The 26,190-nt window shown below is 39.2% G+C and overlaps 1 protein-coding gene and 1 long non-coding RNA gene across 2 annotated transcripts in view; one reads left to right on the top strand and one right to left on the bottom strand.

Annotated features, from left to right (window-relative positions):
* Window positions 1-21,300, top strand: part of MGA (MAX dimerization protein MGA) — a 99,668-nt gene extending 78,368 nt beyond the window's left edge. Inside the window, exons 18-24 of the mRNA XM_054716334.1 lie at window positions 2,364-2,494; window positions 5,152-5,203; window positions 12,514-12,720; window positions 13,531-13,642; window positions 13,925-14,158; window positions 16,268-16,444; window positions 17,429-21,300. Coding sequence (XP_054572309.1) covers window positions 2,364-2,494; window positions 5,152-5,203; window positions 12,514-12,720; window positions 13,531-13,642; window positions 13,925-14,158; window positions 16,268-16,444; window positions 17,429-18,705 — 2,190 coding nt within the window. The 3' untranslated portion in view covers window positions 18,706-21,300. The remainder of the gene's footprint in view (window positions 1-2,363; window positions 2,495-5,151; window positions 5,204-12,513; window positions 12,721-13,530; window positions 13,643-13,924; window positions 14,159-16,267; window positions 16,445-17,428) is intronic.
* LOC129149159 (uncharacterized) lies at window positions 2,931-26,078 on the bottom strand. The gene is made up of 3 exons (XR_008556137.1): window positions 25,967-26,078; window positions 25,482-25,559; window positions 2,931-2,990 (listed from the first exon to the last, which is right to left on the bottom strand). It is a non-coding gene; the product is annotated as an uncharacterized LOC129149159 (long non-coding RNA).
* Window positions 26,079-26,190: the final 112 nt, after the last annotated feature.

The raw sequence follows: 26,190 nt of genomic DNA, 5'->3' as shown, positions 1-26,190 counted from the left end.
AGTAGCTGTGTTCCAGTAAACCTCTACTTACCGAAACAGGTGGTGGGGCTGTGGTTTGCTGACCCTTGACATGGGGTCTGTTGTAAATCATAAGGAGGTTATACCTAGATGCCTGTGGGGTGCCCTGAAATCTAAAAGGAATGAGTCCCTCTTTTCAGGAGCAGATAATATGGGCCTCTGCACTGATTGCAATGCAGTGGGTTATTTTAGAATTTCACTTCCTTGTTGTTCACTCAGTCTTTGTTACCTAGTCCCTTTATGTTAATAGCTAACCACCTTATGCAGATAAAACATAAAAATAGTATTTTAAGACTCTAAAATGTTTAAATGTTTTGTGTTGGTTATTTCTGTAATCTCAGTTGTCTCATTTATAAAATGAGGATCTAACTCTACAATTGAATGATTCTATAGTATATGCCTTATATTCTTCCTCTAGTCGTTTTTGAGACTAGACATCTGTAGGTAGCTAAAGAATCTGAATTCACTGAGTTTGGGAGTTAGATTGTATAGATAGTCTTGCACTGTTTGCAGAGTCTCCCATTGTAAGTCAGCCTGGGTAAGCCTCAGACCAAAAACAGTCCAACTTTAAAACCAGTGAAAACTATTGCTATCATAAAATGGACTTAATAGAACCTTTAGAGTGTCTTTTAACAGGGTGGCATTGCTTGAATTTCCTAATAGGGAATCTGACATACAAGGTACACTGACTTTTTTAAAATGAAGAACATTATATTAAAAAATCTCTAAAATCTAAACTCTACATTGTATTTATGTACATGTATACAATTATGATATCTTTATGTTTGTGATTAACATTATATTGAAATAGTGTAAGGGAAGTTGTGAGTAGCTTCCTTAATTTAAAACTTCCATTGTGAAGTTTATTGGACATTATTTACAAAGCCTGAAGTTTAAGCCATGCAGTAGAGAGACATTCTTCAGTTTAAATATTATAAAGCATCTATCTACATATTATCCAGACTCTTTAGATTCTTTTGGGACTCTGATGATTTAGCTTCTGAGAGTTAAATTTTTTGCAGTCAATTTTAATACATGTTGTTTACATTGTTTAAATTTAAGATACATTGTTTAAATTGTGCTTAAATTGGAGGACATAAATGATGGCTTGCATTTAGTGTTTTTTATCAGCCTTATGAAGCCTATAATTTGGGGGTAAGTAATTTTTACAACAAGCTTAAATATAGGATTATTAAGTTGATTGGGATGCTTTACTTTTGAGTTGTGCCTTTTTGGAACAGTGTGATTATAGATAACATTTTCCCTCTTTAGTTTCTGGCATAGTAAACACTACTTTTAAAGGTGGACTTAAAGATATCTGCATATCTCATAATCTGTATATTCTGTTATATAAAATGCACAGTGAGTTTCTGTGACAGGTGCTCAATAAATGCTTACTGATTGGCTCATTTTTTAGAATAATTAGCAAGTAGAGCAAGCCTGAGCTGCTTTTGATATCTGAAATTCTTCAGAAGCTCTCCTTCTGTGGGGTTGAGAGATTTAAAAGACTGGGCTATATATTTTTTTCCATACTTGCCTTGAGTATGTTTTTGTGGGTGTCGGTGTGTGATTAGCTATGATTCACTCTTTAAACATTTTTTTTTCAATTACAGTTTACCTTCAGTATTATTTTGTATTAGTTTTCATTGTATAGCATAGAGGTTAGACAATTATATACTTTACAAAGTGTTCCCCCAATATTTCCAGTACCCACCTGGCACCATACTTAGTCACTAGAATATTATTGACTATATTCCCTATACTGTACTTTATATTCCTGTGACTATTTTGTAGCTATCAATTTGTACTTCTTAATTCCTTCAGCTTTTCCACCCAGTCTCACCTTCCTCCACTTTTGGCAACCGTTAGTCTGTATTCATGAGTCTATCATGAAGCACCCTTAAAATAGAACCTGAATTTTTCTACTTTCCCCTTTGCCAAATTTTACTTTACTGCTATATAATATTAAGGTTTATGCAGTTTTAATATATTTATTACTGAATTTTATCCATTAGAAATAACACTGGCATTAATACAGATTTTTGGGCTATATTTTTATTTCCATACCTGCCTTGAGTATGTTTTTGTGAGTGTCTGATGATGTCTAATGATGTCTTTTTAATAATACCTGTGATTTTTTATTATGTAATTCTTAGTTTTTAGTTTCATCCATATTTTTATGAGTTAATTCCCTCTTATGATTAACAAATTTAGGATTATCAGTACTCCTGGTATAAGATCAGTGCTTGGTACTAGTTGGTTTTTACAAGGGGAGCATTCAATTGAATAGTTTAGGTGTGCTAACTTCCCAATACTTTATTTACTGTTGGAATGTTGTGTTTCAGGATAACTGTGTAGAATTCATTGAGGATGAGGAGGAACAGGTGGACATTGAGACGGTGGAAGAGTTCTCTGAGGAAATTAATGTTGACCACATGAAGACCACAGCTGCCCACACACAGACTTTTAAACAGACGTAAGTTTGACTTCTTTTTGGGTTATTGTTTTTTTAACCATAAACAAAACTGTTCGGTTCAGGAGCTCTGGAGTAAGTAACTTGGTTTTTTTTATTGCTCTAGCTTTTTTTCTGATTAGTAAATGAGGAGAGAGGAGCTGGAATTCAGAGGTAATTAACTTGCCTTGGTTATTGCTAGGAGACAGTGTAAATGTGAATAACATGCTTTTGGAACCTACACACTCTGGTATTCATATACTAGTTTTGCTAGTTTGTAGATACTTAAGCTTGAACAAAGACTTTTTTTTTTTTTAATTGATTTTAGAGAGGGGAAGGGAGGGGGATAGAGATAGAAAAACTGGTGAGAGAGAAGTATCAGCTGCCTCCTGCACACCTCTCCACTGGAGATCGAGCCGGCAACCCGGGCATGTGTCCTGACCAGGAATCGAACCGTGACCTCATGGTTCATAGGTTGACGCTCATCCACTGAGCCACGCCAGCCAGGCAGTTCCATTATCTTTAAAAGATTAAGACATGAACCATCATATAAAGTAGTAATGAGTTGAGAAAGTAATTTTTTAAAAATTTATTGGGGTGACACTGGTTAACAAAATTATGCAGGTTTCAGGTGCACAGTTCCACAACACGTAGTCTGTACACTGTATTGTACATCACCACCAGGTCAAGTCTCCTTCCATCACCATTTATTTCCCCTATACCCTCCTTCATTGCCCTCTACCCTCTTCCCCCGGCAGTCACCACACTGTTGTACATGCTCAAGAGTTTTTTTCTCTTTTTTTCTCCTTTATTGCTTAATCCCTCCATACCGCCCAGTCTCCCTCCCCTGCCCCTTTCCCCAACAACTGTCAGCCTGCTCTCTCCGTGTCTGTCTGTATTTTGCTTGTTAGTTCATTTTGTTCACTAGATTTCACATATGAGTGAAATCATACGGTGCTTGTCTTTCTCTGACTGGTTTATTTTACTTAGCATAATGCTCTCCAGGTCCATCCATGCTGTCACAAAGATAAAGTGATGTTGAGAAAGTCTAAGGGAGGGGGAGGTAGTCCTAGTAGTATTCTTTACTCCAGAGCTATTTGGAGGCTACTTCAGTTGCCTACTGGTTAAACTTGAAAGAGTTTAAATCTCTTAAAAACTTAATTAGACTTAATTAAGTTCAGCAGTATTGGCTGGATATTTAAGTTCAGCATAGTAAAAATTGAGTTCTTAAATAATAGCAACAAATAAAAAATGTTTTCTAAAAACTACCAATAGTAACAAAAATAAACCTGGGACTATTAACAAAAGTTTTGTAAGATGTTATTGAAAGACATTGAAGAAGAATTCACTAAATGGAGGTATACCATGTTAATGAACTAAAATAAAGGGCCAAGACCTGTCAGGGCACACACAGGAATCAACTAATGAGTGCATAAATAAGTGGAACAACAAATCTTTCTCTCTCTCAAATCAATTAATAAATAAAGGACCAAGAATAACCAATACACACAGAGCACAAACTGTTGTAAAACAGCAGATTATTAAGAATTTAAAATATTTTGTCTATTAGAACACCATGAAAACAGTGAGAAGGCAAACTTAGAAACTGTAAAAGAAATATTTACAATAGTATTGACAAAGAATTACTATCAAGGATATAAACTGTTACAAGTCAGTAAGAAAAAAATAATTCAGTTAGAAAAGGAAGTAATGGTTATCTCACGGAATTCACATGAGGAAACCTGGATAGCCAGTAAACAACGAAAATTTGTAATTAGGGAAATGCAAATTAAACCACAATGACTTTATCAGTTCACACCCATAAGATTGGCAAAATTGAAATTTCTGATAGTACTGTTACCTAATTGTGGAGCAATGGAACATACTACAGGTGGGAAGTGTAAATTATTAAAACCATTTGGCAAGAAGTGTGACATTACTAAAGTTGAAGATGTGCGCACCTTCTATTCATCTATTCCACTCCTAGATATATGCCCTAAAAAAGCATGTACAAGGGGTCATGTATGATGGGACTATCCACTGCAGCATTGTGAAAATTTGTAAACAACCTAAACAACGAATAAAATTCTGAAAAAATCAATTTTGGAAAATTCACACTTAAAATGATTGAACTAGAACTACTGTATATGTATCAACATGTCTCAGATGTAAGGTGAATGGAACAGATCAGTTAAAGAAAGATACCCTATACTTACTATATAATGTTTAAAGTGCTATGTAATATTTTCTATTTAGGGATATATTCCACATACCTAGTAAAACTGCAAATATGTGCATGGTAAACTCAGTTTGGGAGTGTTTACCTATGAGAAGGAACAAGGAAATGGGATTGAGTAGGCTGCACAAAAGATCTCTTAGTTTTTAGAGGTTTTATTTCTCAAGCTGGGTGGTAGATACTTGGATTTTCATTATATGTTTGTTTATACTGGTTTGTATGTTAGAAATATGTTGTGATTGAAAAAAGTAATTAGTTTTAGGGACTATTTGGACACTGTTTATTAGAGAAGGAAGTAAGTTATATTGCCACATATCAGACCTTGGAGGAAAGAAGCTAGTTACAATTTAGACAATTTGAGATGATTTGGCTTAATATAGCTGTGAAAATAGGTTTTAGATTACTGAGTTTTAGTAAGACATTGAAAAATACTATCTTTATCTAGGTGCCGTACCCATATGTCTGCAGACGAAAAAGCTGCTGAAAGAAGTCGAAAGGTATTTATTAATATATTTAACGATAATTACTTATTTAATAAAATGATGCCATTTGTCCTTAGGGTTAAAACAACATTAGCTCTATTAGATATATTCAGGGTTAGTCTTACTAGTGAGTTAGTATAATCAGCTTTTTTTTTTTTAACCCTTAATGAAATTACATTTTTAATGCTATTTTTCCTCTTAATTCTCTCTTCTACCCAGATGATAGAATAATTTAGAAGCATTAAAATGGGTATTCATTTTATGAAAATTGATGTGCGTATCAGGTTTCATAAATTTCTTGTCCATTTTAATCCTGTAAAATAATGATATGCCATAAAATAAGCTGGCATTCTTCAGTGATTTTTCAGTGACCTAAAAATTAATTCTTCTCTATAATGATGGCTAGCATTTTTAAGGAGCCATGAAATTAAAACATTCTTTGATTTCTATGAATATATTTACTGTATATCATGGTATAATTAAGCAAGGTTTTCTCTTTATCCTTATTGACATCAAGAATGCAAGAGAGTTTGGTTGTTTAAGTCATTTTCCACTTGCTATTCTGTCTTCTTAATTTAAGAGATAAAGACAGTGATGGAGCTTGGGTTGAGTTGAAGGGTGGTATTCAGATCCTTTCTTAAAAACCACTTGGTATGGTTAGTTTGAGTTTGATCTGGTTTTGGGATCACATGATACATATTTACATGCTTGTAATAATTTTTGTACATATTACTATATTTTTTCATTCATATAAAAACATTTTTCAGATACAAAAATTTTCATAACTTATTTATACAATCCATTGTTTTTGCGCCCTAATTATTACATGCAAATTATTTATAACATTTTGCTATTTTATTATTTTTATTTTATTATTTTTTAAATAAATCTTTATAGATTATTACAATTGTTTCTCCTTTCCCCTCCCCCATATCTCCTCTCCTCCCAGTTCCCACCCTTCCCTCTGCCCTTACCTCCCCCCCTCGCTATCCTTATCCATAGGTGTATGATATTGTCCAGTCTCTTCCCGTACCCCCCACACAGACATCCCCTTCCCCTGAGAATTATCAATCCACTCCCATTCTGTGCCACTGATTCTATTATGTTCATCAGTCTATTCTATTCTTCAGATTTTTAATTCACTTGACTTTTAGATTCACTTGTTGATAGGTATGTAGTTGTTGTTCATAATTTTTATCTTTACTTTTTTCTTCTTTTTCCTCCTTTTAAATAATACCTTTCAGCATTTCATGTAATACTGGTTTGGTAGTGATGAATTCCTTTAGCTTTTTCTTATCTGTGAAGCTCTATCTGCCCTTCAATTCTGAATGATAACTTTGCTGGGTAGAGTAGTCTTGGTTGTAGGTTCTTGCTATTCATCACTTTGAATATTTCTTGCCATTCCTGTCTGGCCTGCATAGTTTCTGTTGAGAAATCAGCTGATAATCGTATGGGTGTTCCCTTGTAAGTAACTAACTGTTTTTTCTCTTGCTGCTTGTAAGATTCTCTCTTTGTCTTTTGCCCTTGGCATTTTAATTATGATGTGTCTTGGTGTGGTCCTCTTTGGATTCCTTTTGTTTGGGGTTCTGTGCGCTTCCTGGACTTGTAAGTCTATTTCTTTTACCAGGTGGGGGAAGTTTTCGGTCATTATTTCTTCAAATAGGTTTTCAGTGTCTTGCTCTCTATTTGGATGTTGGTACGCTTGAAGTTGTCCCAGAGGCTTCTTACACTATCTTTTACTTTCTGAATTCTCTTCTCTTCTTGCTTTTCTGGAGGCGTGTCCTTTGCCTCTTTGTATTCCAAATCATTGACTTTATTCTTGCGTTCCTCTAGTCTGCTGCTGGGTCTCTGTAAAATATATATATATTTTTAAATATATTTTATTGATTTTTTACAGAGAGGAAGAGAGAGGGATAGAGAGTTAGAAACATCGATGAGAGAGAAACATCGATCAGCTGCCTCTTGCACACCCCCTACTGGGGATGTGCCCGCAACCAAGGTACATACCCTTGACCGGAATCTAACCTGGGACCCTTGAGTCCGCAGGCCGACGCTCTATCCACTGAGCCAAACCGGTTTCGGCTGTATAATATTTTTTATTTCAGTCAGTGTATGTTTCATTTCTAGTTGGACCTTTTTCATATCCTCGAGGGTCTCATTAAATTTATCGGCTTTTTCCATGCAATTCTTGAAAAACCTTATAACCGTGGTTTTGAACTCTATGTCCAGTCGTTTGTTCTCCTCCATTTCTTTTGTTTGGGATCTGTTTCCTTGCCTCCTCATTTTCATTCTTGCTGCTTCCCTGAGTTGGTAGGGTAGCTTTGTGTCCTATTGTGTCCTATTGGTTCAACGGGTCAGCCTCCCAGTTACCTGAGGTGGACGCTCTTGGTGCACCCCTTTTTAGACTGTGTGTACAGCCTTGTTGTAGTTAAGTCTTGATTGTTGTTGGTGTCACTGGGAGGAATTGTCCTCCAGGTCAATTGGCTGTGAGGACCCGCTGTGTCTATAAAGGAAGAATTGCTGTGCTGGAGACACGTTTATGGGCCGGGACTTGTTGCAGTAGGGCTTTGGCGCTCACTGAGTCTGCCTCTTGAATGTGTCCCTTATGCGAGTGGTTGAAATCTGGTGTCGTCTCACACCGACCACTAGATGCCCTCGTTTCTGGATCTCCAATGGGGTGCAGGTCAGCTACTGTCTGAGGCCACTCAGCAGGAGTTACAGCAAAAACTGCCGTTTTCTCCTCTTTGCTTGAGTGGTTTTGGAGCAGTCTGACTGGAGCTGCAGTTTATTTGGTTAAGCTGCCACAGGGAAGGCCATTTATATGCAAAAGCTGCTGTTTGGAGCCTGGGCGGGTTTATAGAATGTGTGGCGTGGGTCTCAGGGTGGGGCGGGGTCTCAGGGCGTCACTAGGCTAGGGTGTGGCAAATAGCAATGGCTGCTAGTCTGCCTTTTCTGCCTTTCCCGTTTCCAAGTCCCTGCGTCCCGTGCTCCAGCGCAGTAAACACTGATTGCTGGGCGCACCTCTGCAAGAAAGTCACTCTCACTTTCCGACATGATGGCCGAGAGTCCAGCTTCTCTCCGTAGGTGTCTGGGTCCCCCACACATCCCCAGAAACTGGATTTCAGAGTGATCGGGAGCTTATCTCCCTTTGGGTTGGAAAAAAAGCCGCATGTCCCGTCGCCTGCCACCAGCCTGATTCGAGCGCCTCTGTACCTCAGCCCTTCCGCGTTCTTTCTTTTTTCTTCTTAGTTGTAAATCTACCATTCAGCCAGCTTTCCTGTGGTTCTGGGTGGTAGACGCTTTGTCTTTTAGTTGTATTTTTGAAATTGTTGTGCGCGGTGGCAGTTTAGTTAACTTTGCTGCCATCTTCAACATTTTGTTATTTTAAACTTGGTATTAGTTTTTTTCTTTCTTGTTGTATCTTTTATTCTCCTGTACTATACTAATGCTCAACAAGTTTAATTTTAGAAAGACAGTGATTTTAGTTCTGATAAAAAAGAAGACAACTAGACACATCAGAGAGGGAAAAACAAAATCAAGAAACTGTAGAAGACCGGAAATGTACTTATTACTTTGTATGAATAGTATTCACATTGTCATAAGAGGGTAGCCACTGTTAGTGATTTTTTAAAACCTGTATAATCACGAATAAAGTATGGAAGACTTAATTTTAGTGTTGAAAAATGTTTAAGTACAAATGACAAATTGGGAGATGGAAGAGGAAAGAAGAAATAAGGGGAAGGATAACAAGTGCTGATAATCTCATTTTACAGAGATATTGTCTATTGTTGATGAAGTAAGAGATTGAGATTAGTATTATATTCAAGTTGCAAAGGGATCAATAGAAAAACTAAAATTAATGATATGTTTGTATTAGGAAGCTGGGATAATGAAATGAAGTAAGAGAGTGGTGTGGGCTAAATTCTCTTTTACATAACAGGAAGTGGATAGATAGCATTGAAAATTGACAAGCATATGCTTATATTACTATTTGTTATTTAGGTATAGATTTAAGAGCCAGAAAAAGCATCTGTAAGCATCAAGTAGCCTGGCTGACATGGCTCAGTGGTTGAGCGTTGACCTATGAAACAGGTCATGGTTCAATACCCGGTCAGGGCATATGCCCGAGTTGCAGGCTTGATCCCAGTGTGGGGCTTGCAGGAGGCAGCCAATCAATGATTCTCTCTCATCATTGATGTTTCTATCTCTACCTTTCCCTTTCTCTCTGAAATCAATTAAAATAAAATTAAAAAAAAAAAGGATCAAGTGGTTTTTTCTGTGGGTTCATGTGCAGATGTAGGGCACAGTTGCTTTTCATTATAAACCTTTTAAATATTTATATTAAAAACGCTATGTGCATCTATTACTTCTTGCATCTATAATACATAATTTAAAACATTTTTTAAAGTATATTTTTATTGATTTCAGAGAGGAAGAGAGAGAGAGAGAGAGAGAGAAACATTAATGATGAGAATCATTTATCAGCTGTCTCCTGCATGCCCCCTACTGGGAACTGAGTCTGCAACCAGAGCATGTGCCCTGATGGGGAATTGAACTGTGACCTACTAGTTCATAGGTTGATGCCCAGCCACTGAGTCACACTGCCCGGGCTATAGTACATAATTTTAAAAAAACTGGATTGAAATAAATAAGAGAGAAAGCAAGCCTAAGGCATCCTGAGGGTCAAGAAAAAATTTTCTGAAAAAATACAAAGTTTGAATTTTAAATGTTAGATTAAGAATTTGCACTGTTGATGGAGAACCAAGATGGCGGCATAGGTAAACACCTATACTTGCTGCCTCTCGCAACCACATCAAAATTACAACTAAAAGGCAGAACAACTACCACCCAGAACTGCAGGAAAGCTGGCTGAGTGGAAGTTCCACAACTAGAGAGGAGAAGAAAGTGCATTGAGACTGGTAAGGGGTGCGGAGGCATGGAAAGTGCTGGCACCTGCATGTGCTGCTCTTTTAAACGGGAGGGAGATACAAGCTCCCTCTTGCTTTGAACTCCAGTTCCGGGCGAGACTCTGGGGGACCCAGGCACATATGGGGAGAAACTGGATTGTCTGGCATCGGGACAGGACTGCGAGGGCAGCTTTCTCTCAGAGGTGCTCGCAGCGATCATTGTTCCTGCACAGGGCCGCAGGATGTGGAGACCCAGGGACCTCTCTGGTGCAGGGCTGACTGGCAGACATTGATGATTCTCAGAGACCCCACCCAATTTACAACTCCATCCAAGCTGTGTGCATCGGCTTTTGCATACGAATGGCCTGTCCTATCTCCGTCTAAAACCTGACAAACTGCAGCTGGGTCAGAGAGCCCCAGAGCTTCCAAAAGAAGGCCTTCCAAGGCCCGGCAGCAGCAGCCTGCCTTGCTTCACAGCTGGGCCTTGCCTGGGCACTTCCAAACTTCATACAAAGAGGAGGAATCTGCAGATATCTCTGTAGCTCCTGCTGGGCGGCCCCAGACAGTGGCTGACCTTGCACCTCCTTGGAGATCCAAGAGCCAGTGTACCCAGTGGTCAAAGTGAGACCAGACCGGATTACAACTCTTCATATCCATAAGAGAGACACTTGGGGGCAGTCTCAGTGAGCACCAAAGCCCCACTGAAGCAAGTCCTGCCCCATAAGGGTGACTCCTGCGCAACAGTTCTTCCAGTGTAGACACAGCTGGTCCTTACAGCCAATTGGCCTGGAGGTCAATTCCTCCCAGTGATACTAAGAGCAATCAAGGGTTAACTACAACAAGACTGTGCAAACAGCCCACAAAGAGGTGCACCAAGAGCGTCCACCTCAGGTGACTGGGGAGGCTGAGCCACTGGGCCCTATAGGACACCTATCACACAAGGCCACTCTATCAACTCAAGGAGACATAGCAGCTACCCAGTACATAGAAACAAATACAGGGAAGCAGCCAAAATGCGGAGACAAAGAAACCAGTCACAAATGAAAGAAATGGATGGAAGCAAAATACTGGATATAGAGTTCAAAACCACAGTTATAAGGTTACTCAAGAATCTTCTAGAAACCTCTGAGAAATTTAGTGAGACCCTCAAGGATATGAAAAAGGACCAATCAGAAATCAAGCATACACTGACTGAAATAAAGAATAATATACAGAGATCCAACAGCAGACTAGAGGATCCCAAGAATCAAGTCAAAGATTTGAAATACGAAGAAGCAAAATACACCCAACCGGAAAAGCAAAAAGAAAAAAGAATCCAAAAATATGAAGAGAATGTAAGGAGCCTCTGGGACAACTTCAAGCATTTCAACATCCGAATTATGGGGGTGCCAGAAGAAGAGAGAGAACAAGATATTGAAAACCTATTTGAAGAAATAATGACAGAAAACTTTCCCTATCTGATGAAAGAAATAGACTTACAAGTCCAGGAAGTGCAGAGAACCCCAAACAAGAGGAATCTAAAGAGGACCACACCAAGACACATCATAATTAAAATGCCAAGGGCAAAAGACAAAGAGAGAATCTTAAAAGCAGCAAGAGAAAAACAGTTAGTTACCTAACAGTTAGTTACCTACAAGGGAGCACCCATACGACTGTCAGCTGCTTTCTCAACAGAAACTATGCAGGCCAGAGGGAGTGGCAAGAAATATACAAAGTGGTGAATAACAAGAACCTACAACCAAGATTACTTTACCCAGCAAAGCTATCATTTAGAATTGAAGGTCAGATAAAGAGTTTCACAGACAAGAAAAAGCTAAAGGAGTTCATCACCACCAAACCAGTATTATATGAAATGCTGAAGGGTATTCTCTAAGAAGAGGAAGAAGAAGAAAAAGGTGAAGATAAAAAATTATGAACAACAAAGTGACAAGAAATACATATCTATCAACAAGTGAACCTAAAAATCAAATGAATAAAAAACCTGATGAACAGAACAGACTGGTGAATGTAATAGAATCAGGGGCATGGAAAGGGAGCAGACTGACATTTCTTGGGGGGAAGAGGTTATGGGGGTGCAGGAAGAGATTGGACAAAGAGCTTATACCTATGGATGAGGTCAGTGGAGGGGGTGGGGGAAGGTCTGGAGTGCGGTGGGAACCGGGTGGTGGGAGGAAAAAAGAGGAACATCTGTAATAACCTGAACAATAAAGATTTAAAAAAAAAAAAAGAATTTGCACTGTTAAATTAAAAAAAAGAAAAGGAATTTACACTGTTAGATTTTGAGGAAGTACATTGAGAGGCTATGATAGTCCAGACAGAAGATGGTGGGTGTCTGATACAGAGCAATGCCGTTTGGGATGGAGGAAGCAGGAAGGTACATGTGAAAGATATTTAGGTGGTCATTTTTTGTTTGTACAGGCTTCACAATTTACTGTAAAACTGAAGCCTGAATACTGGAGTGAAAAATTACAGAAAGAAGCAGAAGCTTTTGCTTATTATCGCCGGACGCACACTGCCAATGAGCGGCGCCGGCGTGGTGAAATGAGGGATCTCTTTGAGAAATTGAAGACCACATTGGGATTACTTCACTCTTCCAAGGTTTCCAAAAGTCTCATTCTTACTAGGGTAAGTGTTCTGTATAGACAATTAAGAGCTTGACTAAGAATCTTCTAAACATAAAAGAGAAAACATTATCACACAAGGGAGATTGAAATAGAGTTGTATATGGACTAGTAAAGGCCCAATACATCCTTTAGGGAGAAAAGTTTTTTTGTTGTGTCAGAGTAGCTTTTCTTTAAAAGCCAGATTCTTAATCGACAGAGCCATCCTTCCTTCAAATAAAGCAAAAAACCCTGATAAGCTCTGCTTAGCACAGTCTCTTTACATTGGTGTTCTCCATAGCACTTAGAACAGTTTATCACAGTGAAAAGCACAACATAAATGATATTTTAACATACTTCTTAACAATTGACAGTCCTTTTAAAAGAAAGTCCTGAAATATTCAAGCTAGTAGATGTTTTAAGTTTGCATGTAGACTGTCTAAGGCAAATTTCATTTAAGTTGCTTTTAAAGTAGAAGTTGGAGAGAAGTACAAGGCAAGCATTCATAGTTCTCTAAACAGAGTTATTTCAATCAGATTTTATTTTGACTGGGAAATGACTTTAAAGTTGATTATTAAAATCTAAACAGAGTAAAATGTTTTGTATCGCCTTGTAGTTGTGGAAACACCTGTTACCTACTCAGTGATTCTTTTTGGAAATAATCATGTTCCCTAGAATTATAAGCCAGAAAGCCTGCAGTTTAACAAAAAATAATGTATGGATTATTTTAAATAGCATTATAAAATTCTCTAAAATATTAGATTAAATTTTTTTTTATTAAAGAAGTTGTATAGGAAGAGCAAATTGATTGACACATTATTATTTCTATTTTTAGGCATTCAGCGAAATTCAAGGACTAACAGATCAAGCTGATAAGTTGATAGGACAGAAAAATCTCCTGACTCGAAAACGAAATATTTTGATACGGAAAGTATCATCTCTTTCAGGTGAGATATGTAAATGATCTTTGGTTAAGAGTATGATAACAATTTTAGTAAAGAGAAATTCTCAGTAGATCTTTCAGATAGTCTAGTTTAAGGCTTGGTTCCCATAGTTAACGGCAGAGTTATCTTTTGACTAAATGGGCAGTTTCTCTTGGTTTATATTCACTCTTACCTTCCATAGTTTTGGGGAATATAGTTAAATCAACTGGATTTCAGTTGATTCTATTTCTCATTATTAAGTGGGGTCATATAGAGAGTGACAATTTATTCCTTGTCAACCTATAGGTAAGACAGAAGAAGTGGTCCTGAAGAAGCTAGAGTATATTTATGCAAAACAGCAAGCACTAGAGGCACAAAAAAGAAAAAAGAAGATGGGATCAGATGAGTTTGATGTGTCTCCCAGAACTAGCAAACAGCAGGAAGGATCTTCTGCATCATCTGTAGATCTTGGACAGATGTTTATAAATAACAGGAAGGGGAAACCTTTGATTCTTTCCAGAAAAAAAGACCAGGCCACAGGTAGGAGGGCCATTCTTTGCTTTTCTTAATGAACATCAGTTTAGTTTAGTTTAGTGAACTGAACATCTTGTGGCCATAATTTAGTTGTAAATGAATGAATTAAATATTCTATATAATAAAAGGCTAATATGCAAATTTTCTCTACCAGAAGTTTGACCAGGGGGTGGGGCCGGCCAGCCATCCGCCTGCAGCCCCTCCCTCTGGCTGACCAAACGCCCCTGATCGGGGCAGGCCAGCCGGACCTCACCCGTGCACGAATTCGTGCACTGGGCCTCTAGTGGTTATATAAAAAGTAGAACATTAACTACATTAAATTTCAGTTTCTGGCTTTCACATTCAACCAAATCCTAAGAAGTTACAGTCATGGTAATATTTAAGACCTACTTCTGATACAGTGTACAGTCATATATTTTCCCGCTAGTGTTTCAGTGAGTATTTCATAGGCTGCCATCTTTTCAGTCTTTATACATGAACTCTTTCTGCTTATCAGTCATGAGGAAGTTTGGGCCTAGCTGAGACAAATATATTGGAAGATTTTTAAAATTTAATTTTGTTGAATCAGATTGCCTATCAATGAATTGCTTTAAGGAACAAAGTAAATTGTGTTTTTAAAAAATCTTTATTGTTGAAAGTATTACACATATCCCCTATTTTCTCCCATTGACCTCCTCTAGCCCACCCCTGCCCCAGGCCCTCTCCACCCCACTATCTGCTACCATGGGTTATGCATATATGCATATAAGGTCTTTGGTTGATTACCTCCCACCTACCCACCCTCCCCTGCCTTCTCTCCGAGATTCCACACTATGTTCCATGCTTCCATGTCTCTGTATCCACTCTGTTCATCAGTTTATTTTGTTAATTAGATTCTATATATGAGTGAGATCATGTGATACTTGTCTTTCTCTGACTGACTTACATCACTTAGCATGATACTCTCCAGATCATAAATTGGTTCTAACTTATTGCTCTCTCCTATCTTGATTTTTGGAAGTGAGACTATACTAGTTTCACATTATTTTGGTATATCCTTAGAGAATGGTATATCGTTTTTTACTCTTTGAATGGCCTAGTGTATGAACCAGGAAATTTTTTTTTAAAATATATTTTTATTGATTTCAGAGCGGAAGAGAGGGAGAGAGAGATAGAAACATCATTGATGAGAAAGAATCATCGATTGGCTGCCTCCTGCACGCCCCCTACTGGGGATCGAGCCTGCAACTCCGGCATGTGCCTTTGACTGGAATCTTCAGACCGAAGGCCGACGCTCTATCCACTGAGCCAAACTGGCTAGGGCCAGGAAATTTAGTTTTTAAAATCAACTAAGATAGTAATGATAAATACTGAAGTATAAGTTAGTTTTAACATTGCAGAATCAAATCATGTTATTATTGCTAAGAAAGGATTTTAATGATCATTTAGTCCAGTCAGCTCATTTCACAGATAGAAAAACTGAGGTCTAGAAATTTGAAATAATTTGTTAGAGGTATATAGGGAAGCAAGCAAGCCTAGGAGTAGAATTGTATATGTTTTCATCCAGATTCACCATCAAGAGTATCAGAAGCTTTCCATCAAAAAAGTGGTTCCATAACTCTATTCCTCAATAATAATAAATTCTGAGCATTAGAAGAACTAGTGGCCCTGGCCATTGTGGCTCAGTGGTTAGTGTTGGCCCGTGCACAGAAGGGTTGTAGATTCGATTCCCAGTCCTGGGCATGTACCTGGATTGAAGGTTCAATCTCCAGCCATGTTTGGGGCACATGCAGGAGGCAAATCAATCAATACATCTCTCTCACGTCAATGTTTCTATCTCCCCCCACCTTACCCTCCCTCAACCCCTTCTACTCTTTGTAAAACTTAATGAAAAAAGTATCCTTGGGTGAGGATTAACAACAAAAACAAAACAGGAGAACCAGTGGATAGGTAACCATTATTCAGTGAAAAGTGGTTCAGAAAGTAAATTCCAAGTTGAGGTTCCCTAACTAAATTTGAAATTTACTTCATGCCTTTTAAGTCAGTGTGTGGTTTTAGGGATAGCTCCTAGACTCATCAGCCATACTTGCATTAGTTGAAGATTTTTAATCCTTAACTAATCTGTCTTCCTTACAGAAAATACCTCACCCTCTAACACTCCACACACCTCTGCCAACATCGTGATGACTCCGCAAGGGCAACTGCTCACCTTAAAAGGTCCCCTATTTTCAGGACCAGTGGTAACTGTTTCTCCTGCTCTATTAGAAGCAGATCTGAAGACTCAACTTGCCAGAAGTGCTGTGGCTCAATCAGGTATGTCATAGGTGGTGTTCTTTATGGATAGTGAAAAAGAGTTATCCCTGATATCCCACCATGATAAAGAAAGCCTTTGAATGTGTTCTGTAATCATGAAGAACTATTTTACTCAAGTGTACCTTGGTAAGAAATGACCCTCTTTTTGGAACACATTTGGCTCCATCTGTGGTATTGATTGGTTTTCTTTACCAGGGATTGGGAATTATTTTGTGATCTCTAGTTATTTCTAACTAGTAAAAGAATTGAAAAGATGTGAGAGTAGGAGGAAAATGAAGAGGCATTGTTTTAGTTTTGGGTACTGAGAAGTATTTGTTAATTTTGTTTTCTAGTCAGAGAGGGTGTAGTCCTACACTACCAGCCTGATACAGTTTGAACACCACTTGCTTTTAGGGATAAGAAGTAGAGTTGAAAAGGAAGTCCCACTTTGATGATTTAGGTTTTAGGCACCTAAATTTCTATTAGGGTACAAGGATATCCTTACTACTACTAATACTGCTAAACCCAGCCTGGAGGTGTCATTCAGTTCTGCCTATAGGGCTTCATTTTTCCCTCAGAATAGTTAATTGGGTGAGCAGAATGAAGATGCATGTATGAAGATGCATGTCTGCGGCAAGATAAAGAATTAACTTGGGGAGCATTTCTATAAAATAATTAAATGGAACTTTTATTAAGGATGGAATATCAAATACCAGTGTTTTTTTTTTGTATGTGTGTTTTTTAAGGTTAGGGTTTAAATTAGGGTGTTAGGGCTAGTGCTAAGGCTAGGGTTATAGTTAGGTTTTAGGATCTAAAATACCAGTTGTTTTTATTGGATTTTACATATTGTTAGGCTAGGTCTATAATTTGAAGAACTATTATTTCTTTTTAGCTTTTTGATAAAAATAGATTGGAATTTTAACTACAATTCCCCAAATAGTCATTGGGTATGAATGAGAGAGATGCTTACTACTATAGATCTAAATGAAATTTTTTTTCTCCTAGAAAATGATGACTTATTTATGATGCCAAGAATTGTTAACGTGACATCACTGGCCACAGAGGGAGGTTTGGTAGATACGAGTGGCAGCAAATATTCTCATGAAGTTCCTGATGGCAAGTCACCTGACCACCTGAAAAAGACTGTCAGGAATGAAGATAACTCCTTTGAAGATTCAGGTAGAATCTCTTCCAGAGGCAATCATAAAGGTGGCAGAATGGCACTGGGTCCAACACAGGGTTTTCTAGCAAATAAAGATTCTGGTTTTCCACAAATGGTTGATATTTCCAGTGTGCAAGAAGCACAAGATTTCTTACCCAAAAGGATTTCTGGTAATCCGAGAGGGATTCAGTATAAATGGAAAGAGAGTGGATCAAGACGGGAGAGACTGAAGCCAAAGGAGTCTTCATTTCATAAATTAAAAATGAAAGATCTGAAAGACTCAAGCATAGAGATGGAACTAAGAAAGGCAGCCTCAGCTATAGAGGAAGCAGCACTGGATCCCAGCGAACTGCTAACTAACATGGAAGATGAGGATGATACTGATGAGACACTGACTTCTCTGCTCAATGAGATTGCCTTTCTTAATCAGCAACTAAATGATGACTCTGTTAGCCTGGCGGAACTGCCCAGCTCTATGGATACAGAATTCCCAGGGGATGCTCGACAGGCTTTCATCAGTAAGCATCCTCCTGGGAACAGAGCAAGTTTCCAGATTGGCCACTTGGGAACTGGTGTGAAAGAGTTGCCTGATGTACAAGGAGAGAGTGACTCTGCCAGTCCCCTTCTCTTGCACTTGGAAGATGATGACTTTTCTGAGAATGAAAAACAAATTGTAGAACCAGCCTCTGAGCCAGATGTCCTTAAGATTGTTATTGACTCTGAGATAAAGGATTCCCCTCTTTCCCACAGGAAAGTCAGTGATGGAGGGAAGGGTACTTCTGGTATCCCTGCAGAGTCTGAAAATATTTCCTCACCCCCCATTCTGCGCATGAAAGCTGGCCTAGAGAACAACATTACAGACACTTTGTGGAGGCCTATGCCAAAGTTGGCACCTCTGGGTTTAAAAGCAGCTAATCCTCCCAGTGATGCAGATTGTCAGAGTCTCAAGGTGATGCCTTGTTTGGCACCTGTAGCTGCCAAAGTTGGGTCAGTTGGACACAAAATAAACTTAATAGGGAATGACCAGGAAAGCCGGGAGAGCAAGGTGATGCCTACATTGGCACCTGTTGCGGTCAAATTGGGCAACTCGGGGGCCTCACCAAGTTCTGCAGGGAAATGAACTTATTTGTCCTTAGGCAGAAGCCAGGCTGTGAGGGGAAACCTCCTTTCTCTGTTGGCATCTGTTTATTTGTGTCATGGAACTGTGATCCTTGACTTCGATGCAGTGGATAATGGTGGAGAAAGGGATAGGTTGCTGACCTTGGTGTAAGAAATTACTATTATGAAATTCTAATCATGTTAAAATGTGTTACCTCATTTGTGGTGCTGGGTCTCCTCATCCTCTCTAAGATGTGATTGATCCATTACTGAACATGAGGTGTTCCTCTCACCTAAGGAATTCATAAGATTCTAGATCCATAGTGGTTTTCTAGTTCCCTACGAGATAAAAAGCTGCTTGAGACTTCAGACCTGCTATGGACTGAACTGTAGTTTGATAGCTATGGTTTAGGTGTGAAATCCAAGGGAGGTGATGCACTTGTGTAGAAGGATCCAGAAAAGAGTTTTCAGTTGGTGTTTTAAAAGTAGGTGGAGAGGAATGGGATAACATGGAATACCAAAGTGAAGTACTTTGTGTCATTCAGCAAAATATGCTCTTTCATATCCCAAATAACTTCCATTCCCTCACATTTTCAGTAAGAATTCAATCCAAGTCTTTTTGGCAAATTAGGAATGCTTTTAACTTTTATTACTAAGATAATTATTCTGAGATGTTAAAAAAAAACACCTAGTTCTCCCTTACTGTCTTTGGGCACTGAAAAGACCATTTCATAGGACCACGGATTTTCACCTGGAATATATATTTTGGAGGTGGGCATAGAGGGAGCCCTCCCCATTTCATAAATCATGTCACTCAGGAGGCAACTAAAATGAAAAGCATTCCCTCCCGAGACCAGAGACAGTGGCCAAAATAAAAAATTGTGGGGCTGGTTATTTTCCAAAGCAAACCAGCCTCCTGGTGCTTGAAGGTTTCATTCATTACCTGCACAGGATGTTAAGTAAAGAAAAGTCACAGAAGGCACTCTACCAGGGAAATAAGGCAGTATTTGAATCACAAGATATATTTTTTATTATCTGCTACCATGGATTCAATGATCTGTAGAGCTTTTTCACGCATTAGCTGTCAGGGAATGAAGGACTGACAGCCTGTAAAGATGAAGATATTTATATTTTTGTATAGTTGTTTTGATAGATTTCTCAAAGGCTGAAGTTTTCAACCTAGAAGATGAGATTTGTATTGAGTATAGAAATGATGTTTCCTATCTAGTTTGTAAATAATCATGGTGCACTTGAGGGGTCTCTTGGGAACTCCCGGGGGCAAGAATCACTATTCTGAAAATGTATAGACTGGGATTTAGCTGCTACATTTTGCCTTTCTTAAATAATTATATTTTGGAATGTAACCCATGTTCTGTCTTCATTGACAGGATTTGCTTGTGTTGTTAAACACTAACACAAGAGCTTCCAGTGCCTGGGCTGTGCCTAGGTGATGCTATTTCTTCTACATCCCCTGCCTTTATCCCAAATCCCACTCAGTGTATCTTTAGACCTAGGTTGTGAGACCAACTTTGGAATGGTTCTAGCCAGTAAATTACTACTTTCATGGTTGGTTCCCTTTCTAGTAACTCTGGTAATTAACAGATGAAAAAGGGTGGAAAATTTTCCTCTGCAAATTGCAGTGGGAGCAAATTCTTTGTTTCGTGCTACTTGCCTTTCTACACCTTGCTCATCCAACATTCAACTTTCCCTCCTCTAAGGTTACTGAAGAAGCTTGAAGTAGGTAATGAGTGCTTCTCATTATCCTTCCCACTCCCCTCTCCCCAGCAGATTTCATTCATGCCTTAGCCAAGGAGTCTAGCACCTGTCTTCCCTGCTAATAATTGTCCTTGGAGATGCTAGTACTTTAATCTAGGTATAGCAGTTTCCCATTATTTCCTTGCTCATCTTGTCCTCACATTTCCTCCTGACTTCCCAAAGCTCTTGTTATGCCTTTTGAGAGTCAGCCAAGGAACAGGCAAGTGAGTAAAGAATCCTCAGGAAAAGAAGGACCATTCTGCTTCTGAACACTGTTCCCTTTTTTATAGACAAACAGGTAGTAGTCAGTTCTTGATGGAAAGATATTTGACTATTTATGAGAGTTGTAATAAGATGGAAATAAGAGGTAATTCCCAGTGTTCAAGGAAGGCTGCAGATGTCATTACAGACCCCCAAGATCATGGTGTTTTCAAGACCTCTTAGAATTAAGAAGATATCAGGGCTATTTTGAGGAGGGCTCAGTCTTCAGAACAATCCTGAAACAAAAAAATCCAAACCCTTTAACCTTACCCCAGGAGAAACTGATCTATGAAAATTACATGTGTGATTATGAAAGATGTAGTTGAGCAAGAGAAGTTGAGGAATCTGGAGAATAGTGAGCTCTCACCCTAACTCTATAAGAAGCATGATCTCAGTAGCCCAATAATTCGCCTTTTTATACATCTGTAAATAAATGGAATGTTTTTAAGAATATAATTATGTCAGATTTAGCCTTTTCTTTTATATATTAAATATATATCTTTCCTTTTCTGCTTTTGAAAAATGACTATTTTTTTAGAAACCCAAGAACAGAAGAAGTTTGGCGAGTGGAAGGCAGAATGTGTGAACTTGAAAGAAATAAATCGGTTATAATAATTAAAGCAGGTCTTGGTGTTGGAAAGTTTGTGCTGAGTTGGAGTAGAGAATCCTAATGCCCCGAGTCATATTTGAGAGAGGTGCCACTGAAGTAGGCTTATCATAAGGAATTCCTTACTGTTTTCAAAATTTTTGACATGCCATTTTGGGGAATTTTTGGCGTTCTAATTCTTGAAGCATGTTTTACATGGAGACTTCAAAATTTTGTACAACTTGACGGCAAGTTTATATACCAAGAAATCGTTCTACAATGAAGAAAGACTAGCCTCATAATACCAATGTGTGCGAGGGTAATATGCCTGTTACCCTTGGGAATAACAGGACATAAACTCAGTCTTAGCAAGTAAGGACTATAAATGATTAAAAAAAAAATTTTTTTAAATTGATTTTAGAGAGTGGAAGGGAGAAAAAGAGAACCCACGGCCTTTTGATATATGGTAGGATGACATACTAACCAACTGTACCACATTGGCCAGGGCACAGTACATGATCTTAAGATATATGTAAACTAGTATCACGATTTATAAAAATGTTTTTATTAAAGGAATCCTTTAGATTGAACTACTCTAGGCCATAGATCAAGTCCAGTTATATAAACACAAATTACATTGTGTAATTTTATAGTAAATCAAAGTCTTTTCCCCCCAGAATTATGGATGAAATACCTGACAGTAGGCCTTTCAATTAATAAGTATGAAAATGTTTTGAATACAGAGGCAGACAATCTATATATATATATATATATATATATATTTTTTTTTTTTTTACAATCCATATATTATTTGGGAAGTTCAGTGGTATAATTCCCATCTACCCCCCTAATTATACTGGTTGAGATAGTCTAATGCAGTGATGGCGAACCTATGACACACGTGTCAGCACTGACACGTGTAGCCATTTATGATGACACGCGGCCGCTGAGGCGGCCGCATGCCGAGGATGAAACATTTGCGAAATAATGTTTTTTCCCTCAAAGTGACACTACCCGAGTTATGCTCAGTTTTTTGGCGAAGTTTGACACACCAAGCTCAAAAGGTTGCCCATCAGCCGAAACCGGTTTGGCTCAGTGGATAGAGCGTCAGCCTGCAGACTGAAAGGTCCCAGGTTCGATTCCGGTCAAGGGCATGTACCTTGGTTGCGGGCACATTCCCTGTGGGGGATGTGCAGGAGGCAGCTGATCAATGTTTCTCTCTCATCGATGTTTCTAGCTCTGTCCCTCTCCCTTCCTCTCTGTAAAAAATCAATAAAATATTAAAACAAAACAACAACAAAAAAAGGTTGCCCATCACTGGTCTAATGGAATGGTGTCAGGTGAACTGAGAGATAAATACACTTTGAAGATGGGTCTAAAAAATGATAACCCTTGTTCCTCCCAGAAGATTTTTAAAAAAGCAATGCACAGAGTAGGCCCATTTTCAGGTACTTTATTTATAGAGAGTGATTGATAACCAATCAGAATACATTTCTTGCACAAAATTGCTGATTTTGAAGAAAGTACTTGTAAGAGCATCAATACTTCACGTATTATCCTATATAATAAAAGCCTAATATGCTAAATGTCCAGTCTTCCGATTGGCTATTCAACCAATCAAAGTGTAATATGCTAATATGCTAGGCCGCTCAACTGCTTGCTATGACGTGCACTGACAACCAGGGGACAGACAGTTGACCAGTTGCTATGATGTGCACTGACCACTAGGGGGCAGACACTCCGACCGGTAGGTTGGCTTGCTGCTGGGGTCCGGCTGATCAGGACCAAGTGAGATGGGCCAGACACACCCTGGAGCCCTCCTGTGGTCCCTCCCTGGCTGGCCAACCTTCTGCGTCCCTTTCCAGCCCCAATTGTGCACTGGTAGGGTCCCTCGGCCTGGCCTGCGCCCTCTCGTAATCCAGGACCCCTCAGGGATGTCAGCCAGTTTCGGCCCAATCCTGCAGGCCAGGCTGAGGGACCCCACTGGTGCATGAATTTGTGTACTGGGCCTCTCTCTATATAAAAGGCTAATATGCAAAGTGTTCCCTCGGGAGTTAGACTGGGAGACAAGGAGATCACTCACTATGACATGCGCTGACCACCAGGGGGTGGTGCAGAACGAAGGAAGGCCCCTGCCGGCAGCCGGAAGACCCCAATCAGCCCTGATTGCCAGCCAGGCCTAGGGACCCTATCTATGCACGAATTTCATGCACCAGGCCTCTAGTGTCTAATAAAATTTTACATGAACATGAATGGCTGGATGCAGAGAAAATTAAAGATGTAGGTATATGGCCTCTGCCATTTGGAGACAAAATGGTAAAAAATGCATTTTTGAAATTAGTTAGAAATTATATATATATATATATATATATACACACACACACACACACACACACACACACACACAATAGAGGCCCGATGCATGAAGATTCGTGCAAGAATGGGCCTTCCTTCCCCCCTGGCTGCTGGCACTGCCTTCACTCTGGCTGGAGCCGCCTTTCTGCCTTCCCATGCTGCCCAGAGGCCCGGAGTGGCTGGGGCAGTGTGGAATGCCTGTGTTGTCGCCATGGCGATGACACAAGCGTCCTACCCCACCCTTGCCACTCCATGCCTGCGTATGCAAATTAACCCACCATCTTTGCTGGGTTAATTTGCATACTCCTGATTGGCTGGTGGGCGTCATGAAGGTATGGTCAATTTGCATCTTACTCTTTTATTTGTGTGTGTGTGTGTGTGTGTGTGTGTGTGTATATATATATATGATCAACTTGAATTGAGGTATAATTGTATGTTAAACTTGAACTACAAAAGATGTGTTGAGTAAAGTGATGCAAGTGTGTGTGGAATATGATGAGATGGTTAAAAACTGGGATGACTTGGGAATTCTGAGACAAATCTAAGCTCTACTAAATTCGCTCTAGTAAACTCTGCTCTTAGAATTTAAGTAGGAATGCAGTCTTGGAAGCACTGTTTTGAGATCCTGTTTCTAACTGCAAGCATTGGTCTCAGCTGTCCTACAGTGCCTTGCATATAAAGGTGCTAAATAAATATTTGAATTGGTGAGCAAATTACTATAGCCTGTTAGTTTTCAAGAATCTTATAAGTGCACGTATTGGCATGTTAAATCTAGGCTGAATTTTTAAAATCGTCTAATGAGTATAGTGCAAAACAGACAAGTGTATACATCTTTTCTTAGGCACCTTTTTAAGAGTGACAACCGTATACATGTTTAGGACATACACAAGCAGAATAAAAAGTGAAATAGTGTGTGGATGGTCAACTGCATTGTGAAGGGTGGGGTGGCAAGTATTTAACTTGGAGAAAAGGGGAATAAGGCTTCTATTCCACTGGATCTGGGACTATTATTTTCTGAGGAGTTCATGAAGCTTGAGAACAGCCTAGCCTATTCACATATTGGCACTTCAAAGGCTGCCTGGTACCTACCTAGACAATAAAGGTTGGACTAAATTGTGAAGAATTTAAAAATAAATGTGGTTTTGGCCCTGGACTAGAAGTATCTGAACTTACACTGTACTCAGTTGCTTTTCAGCTAGATAATCTTAGACATTGAAAAGCGGAGCTTGAATTTGCCTCTGTAACTTCAGCTTCAGATGAGAGTAATTTGGGAAACATTTTCTCTAAGGGGATAAACCAGTGTAGCGCTGGACAGGGAATGACCAATGATACTCTAAACCCATTTCACTTGGCCATGAGTGAGTAAACCACTAGTGGACACAAAAGTGATCTGGAGAGAAACAGGGACAACTCTTAATGGCCGTTGTTGGGAATGCAGCACACAAGTAAGGACACCAGGTGGCACCATTTATTAGTGTTATATTGGCTCCTACCACTGTAAAATGACAGACTTAGCAAGGAGTAGTGAGAATATCATTTTACAATTTCATTACATCTGCAGTGCATGGTTGAAGGGAAAGGGAAGTCTCATGCCTCCGTAGCTATTGCTAATCTGTCTTCTAGGAGGCCACTTCTTGATCTGTGAGCTTTACGATTTTGTTTTTAATACATGGTTAGAGTACACACAAGTACATACCTGTTTTGCCACTTGGCTGTACAATACCCACCCACAGCAATGCGTTTAGGGGTTCTTCACTCTTACTAACGTGTCCACCAAGTGTTCCAAAGATCTGGATAGGTTGAAACACATGTTTTGTACTATTTCTCTGGCTTAGGCTTACCTTTTCATAAGGCAATTTCTTGAAGTTGCAACGAGGCAGAAAGGCGCCTAGAAAATAAACTCTTAATTGCAGAGACACCTGTGGAATAATATTGTAAAGTTATTTTATTTCTGTGCACGCCCCCAACTCCCATGAGCGAAAGCTTATACCACTACAACTAGTCAGCAAGCTTGACAGTGACCTCACCAAAGTAGTACAGTAATAGGGAAAAGGTTTTACGAGTGAATTTTGATAGGAATAAGGAAAAGCACTGGATCAACAAAGTCCTGGTTAACTCGGGGTGGGAGCCGATGGGACACTGAAGGTTAAAGAAACCGTGAAACAAATCTCTCTCATAGGAACATATATTTTTCTTTTTCCTCCCCCACATACCTAAAGCTCCATCATCTCCCTCCCCTTACTTCCAACATGGCCAATTGGGTTGCCCAGTTAATAACACTTCTTAGCAATCGAAAACGTTAGCAGCGGTCGCCAAATTTACGGACCTCACGGACCACCGGTTGGCGACCGCTGCTCCGGAGTCCTCTCCGCGTAGGTCAACTCTTCTAACCGCTTTGAGTCCCAGCGCTTGGGGTCGATGGGGAGCAGAGCCTTACGGCTGTGCCTCCGTTTTGTAATTCTGAGCTAAGCGTTAGTTTCGGTTCTGGTCCCTCGGGCCTATCAAATGCCAACCTTGGCACCACGGGGCGTAGTTACCGTCTTGTTGGGG

The sequence above is a fragment of the Eptesicus fuscus genome, chromosome 5 (assembly GCF_027574615.1).
Source record: "Eptesicus fuscus isolate TK198812 chromosome 5, DD_ASM_mEF_20220401, whole genome shotgun sequence".
Taxonomy (NCBI): domain Eukaryota; kingdom Metazoa; phylum Chordata; class Mammalia; order Chiroptera; family Vespertilionidae; genus Eptesicus; species Eptesicus fuscus.
This window is presented reverse-complemented; position numbering and strand designations above follow the sequence as displayed.